At 42.8% G+C, this 4780-nt stretch overlaps 2 protein-coding genes across 5 annotated transcripts in view; one reads left to right on the top strand and one right to left on the bottom strand.

Moving 5' to 3' along the window:
• Positions 1-4780, bottom strand: part of BNIPL (BCL2 interacting protein like) — a 179482-nt gene that overhangs the window by 3683 nt on the left and 171019 nt on the right. The window lies entirely within an intron of this gene.
• The window catches only part of C9H1orf56 (chromosome 9 C1orf56 homolog), a 4302-nt gene continuing 1657 nt past the window's right edge, over positions 2136-4780 (top strand). For 2 of the 3 annotated variants that reach the window (XM_042441158.1, XM_042441160.1), the window contains exon 1: positions 2713-3843. In XM_042441158.1, the coding sequence (XP_042297092.1) occupies positions 3100-3843 (744 nt within the window). In that variant the 5' untranslated portion in view covers positions 2713-3099. Of the gene's footprint in view, positions 2561-2712; positions 3844-4780 lie in introns of those variants that run through there. The other variant, XM_042441159.1, reaches the window with a different exon arrangement.

The following is a 4780-nucleotide window of genomic DNA, read 5'->3' as shown; positions in this document are numbered from 1 at the left end:
TGGATCATTGTCCCGTTTGAAGAAAAGTTAAAGCGACAAAGTAAAGGCGTCAAGTGTGCTTTTCCAAAAGATCCAAATGTCGGACACGCAATTTTGTCGCTCAGCTTACCAAAACAATCAGGCAGAAAAAGATGAAGGAAAGGAAGAAGGAAAAAAAAAGAGAAAAGAGAAGAGAAAAAAAAAAAAAAAAAAAAGGAGAGGGGAGGATGGGAGGGTTGGTCTTCCCCCCCCCCCCATTTAAACTTCGCTCTTCCTTGCCAGAGTCCATTGGTTATCTTTCCTTCTGAGTCCACCGTTCCTGGCAAGCTGGAGCTCCCAGAAGAAGTGAATCACACATGGATGCTAATGGATCTTCTTTCCGGCCGGTGGGTCTGCATTCGGACGTGTCACGATTTTTAGAGGCGGTTGTATCAAAGAACACCCTTGGAGACCTTCGGCAAGTTACACTCTCTCAGCCTCAGGGGAAGTCCAAGGCAAACCCTCTCTGAACCGATCTTGCCAAGAAAACCCTAGCGCTAAGTCAAAATGACTTGACGGCACTCGATAGATGTAATAATACACTTGTCCCCCCACATTGCTAGGTTAGGGGCATAAGACCCCCTTGCTGAATCATGGAAAAACCGCAAATAACAAAAACAACTTTTTTACCGAAGCACCTCTCTAGGGAATCTCTAAGTCCTCCAGTGCAACTCCTGTGGTCAACTGTGACAGACACTGACCATAGATTGCACGAGGAGCTACAAAGGCCTAGTAGAGTGTCCTCTCTAGGAATCTCTAACTCTCTGAAAACTTCAGGTTTTTGTAGCAGCAAAGGTGGGGAGTATAAAGACCTTTTTCCGTCGCTCCGAGCCTCTAAGATAAGGTAACTTCAGAGACACTAATTAACAGAGAGAAAACAAAATCAATAGCAGACTTGAAGCCGGCTTTTCTGGCAGGATTGGCACCACTTTCCTCATCCTCGCGGCAGTGCACAAAACCCATTAAGAAGACATTAAAAACCTCCGTCTCCCTTCGTTCAAAGGTCTTTCTCAGATGTGCCAATACCACCGGCCAGCCAATTCGATCCTGCCTGCCATCCCCAAGAATAAAGCACCTGAGGAACAGGAGGCAATGCAGCAAACACAACCGGTATTTTATTCCTTGACTCTTTTGGGCATCCACGGGGCTATATATTTTCCAGTGGTGCCAAGTTATTTATATATAATATTATATATATATATATATATATATATATATATATATATATAATATTATATATAATATATAATCATATTATACATAATATATAATAATAATATACATAATATATAATATATAATTATACATAACATATAATAATATTATTATACATAATACATAATAATTTTATTATATATAATACAAAATAATATTCTATATAATATATAATACTAATATTACATATAATATATAATATTATTCTACATAATATATAATAATAATATTATACATGTATGTCGGGGATGCTTTGATCTGGATTTCCTGCATGGCAGGGGGTTGGACTGGATGGCCCTTGCGGTCTCTTCCAACTCTATGATTCTATGATTCTATATAATAATAATATTCTACATAATATATAATAATATTATACGTAATACATAATAATTTTATTATACATAATACCTAATAATATTCTATATAATATATAATAATTTTATTATATATAATATATAATAATATAATATGCAATATATATCATAATATTATACATAATATATACTAATTTTATTATACATATTACCTAATAATATTATATTATATAATATATAATGATTTTATTATATATGATATATAATAATAATATTATATATAATATATAACAATATTCTATATAATATAATATATAACATTATTATTTATTATATTATTATATTATGTATTATATTATAATATAATATGTTGTATTATATTATAATATATTATTCAGCATTCGAGTTGAGTTCATTTATGTTTCATATATATCTCATATACATATATATCATATATATTTCGTATACATAGCCTCAAAGTAATTTTAATAATGTGAAATATATTAGGATTTTGGAATATTTGCATATATATATATAACCATCCCAAATGTCTTCTCCTTTCCTTTCGCAGACTGGATCAATCCAAGAGCTAACAAGAAGAGAAGCAATTTGGATTTCTGCTCCTTTCCCCGATTGTAAATAAATTAATCCCCTTCCATTAGAGTCTTAATTTGATTTTCATGGATTAAAACATACAAACATCCCTTATCCATTTTCACAAATGGAGAAATGCAGCCAGAGAAGCAAGATTCAGCATTGGAGTTGGGTCTCCTTTATCCGAAACGCTTGGATTTGGGAATTATTTTGGAATATGTTCGATATTTGGGAATTTTTGCATCTATGTTTCGTATACACTTTACACACATAGCCTCAAAGTAATTTTAATCATACGAAATATATTAGGATTTTGGAATTATTTGCATCTGCGTCGCGAATATTGTCTTGATAATGGGACCCAAGTCTAAACATGCAATTCATTGACGCTTCCTATAATGCAACCCATACACATAAAGGTAATTTGATATACGACGTTTTAAATGAAATTACCTTTATGTTTATAAATTGCAAGGAAAATAGAAAAAGAGGATGGGAAAAAGCACCCAGCTTTGCAAAACCTCAGCTGTTAGGTCTGGCCTCCTTTGCCATGAAGGAAATCACAGCAAAAACTCCATAGCCCTGTGTCTTAATGTTTTAAAAAAAAGTCTTAATTTTTAATTTCCCCCACAATGCAAATGTATGCAAAATGATATGCAAATTGCATTAATAAGGCACCATTAAAAGGCTTGCAATGCCATTAAAAGGAAATAAACAGGAGAAGGAAAGCCCGCCACCTTGTGGACACTTGTGGGTACTGCAGGGGAAATCCCTTTTGCAAGAATCCTTTGCAAGAATCCTTTTGCAAGTTCCTTTTGCAAAGTTCCACCTCCTTTGTCCTCCTTTGTTGCTCAGTCAAGCCACGCCCCCGACAGCCATATGGCCACGCCCACTCTGATCCAGAAGCAGGATTTGGACCCTGGGCCGCCGTCCGGCGCGACTGCGCAGTTCCTCCTCCATGGTGCCAGGGGGCGCTTGGCTGGTGCTGCTTTTTGGCCTGTCACATTGCCGGCCGCCGGACGAAGATACAGATGAGGGCCAAGTCTCGGCCCCACCAGAGCTGGTGGCCATGATCCCTGCGGCCGTCCAATCCACGCTGGCCGCGGGGTACACCCACAGCCAAGATCAGACCACCACATCCGAGCCTGTGCCCCATGCGCCCTCTGCGCCCCCTGCGGCTCCTGCAGCTCCTGCGGCCCCTGCACCCCCTGCGACCCATGCAGCTCCTGCGGCTCCTATGGCCCCTGCGGCCCCCACGACCCACACCATCCCCGTGGCCACCATCGTCATAAGCACCCCCAGTGTCCCAGCACCGCCGAAGCAGTCCTTCCTGATCGTGGGCGACACTCGCTATGCTTGGCAGGAGTGGAGCGAGTGGCATTGCAACTGCGGGTCCGGGACCATGTCGCGGGTGCGGGACATCACCTACTCGGTGCCCGGGGTGCGCCTCGACCCGGTCCAGTATGACATCCTGCGCTTCGAGCGGGTGGTCTGCAGCTACAAGGCCTGCGAGTGCGACCGCACCAAGCATCAGTGTGACCACTTGCAGGCCTCCTGCGACCGGGGGCCCATGCACCTCTGCGCCCTCCACGACATCGAACAGGACCAGACCCGGAAAAGGCAGCGCTTCTGGTCCAAGGTCCACAAGGGGCTCAAGGACCTCTGGCAGAGCATCAGGGAGACCTTCCCTCCCAGGCCGAAGGTGGGCTGGCAAAGCTGGAATGGCTGCGTCACCAGCCACGGACTGTGGCACGCAGCGCAACTTGGGTGCATTCAGGACTCAGCTGTGATACAGAGTGGCCTTCTTATTCCATCGTGAGAAAGCTACCCAAGGAGAGCATGACTCCTTCCACACTGCAGAAATGATCCACTTTGACACTTGCGGCACGGATTTGATTAATATCTCCTCTCTAGGAATATCTAGGTCCTCCAGCGCAATTCTGTGATCAAATTTAATTAAGAGTCGCACCAAAAGACCTAGAGATTCCTAGAGAGGATACTCTACTAGGCCTTTGTAGCTCCTCCGGAACAATTTCTATGGTCAGTGTCTGTCGGACGTTGACCACAGAGTTGCGCCGGAGGACCTAGAGATCCCTAGAGAGGTGTCCTCTCAGGTAAAAATGTGGTGTTTTTGTCATTTGTGGTTTTTCCATATTCGCAGGGGTCTTGTCCCTCGATATGCGCTAGGGTTGGGGGCACAAGACGCGCACGGATATGGAAAAGTGTGCTTCAATTGCTGTGGCTGCATGCTATGGGATCCTTGGGTTTGTAGTCTACTGTGGCCTCTCTCATGAAGCTACACATCCCATAGCCATACACCACTGCAGTTAAAGCGGTGTCAAACTGGTTCATATCTTGGCATTGCGGATGCGACCCAGGGGCGCTCAGGCTGCCAGACCATCTGTGCGCGAGAAGTGTGTGCCCCTTTTGCGGATGGCTTTCTTTCTCTGAGAAGGCTACCTCTCTGTGTCACGACTGACTCTTGTTTGGGGATGGAGCATGTGGGGATCCGATAGTGATGCATCGCTGAGGGATGCACATGAACAGGGTTTGGTCTGGTTTTGTCATATGAGCATTTGATGCGCTCACTGTGACACTTGGTGGCTGGTCTTTGCTGTTCATGGCCACTCAGACCCAGT

This window comes from Sceloporus undulatus, chromosome 9 (genome assembly GCF_019175285.1).
Source record: "Sceloporus undulatus isolate JIND9_A2432 ecotype Alabama chromosome 9, SceUnd_v1.1, whole genome shotgun sequence".
Lineage (NCBI taxonomy): Eukaryota > Metazoa > Chordata > Lepidosauria > Squamata > Phrynosomatidae > Sceloporus > Sceloporus undulatus.
The sequence above is the reverse complement of the archived record's forward strand: the minus strand, read 5'-3'. Positions and strand labels throughout refer to the sequence as shown.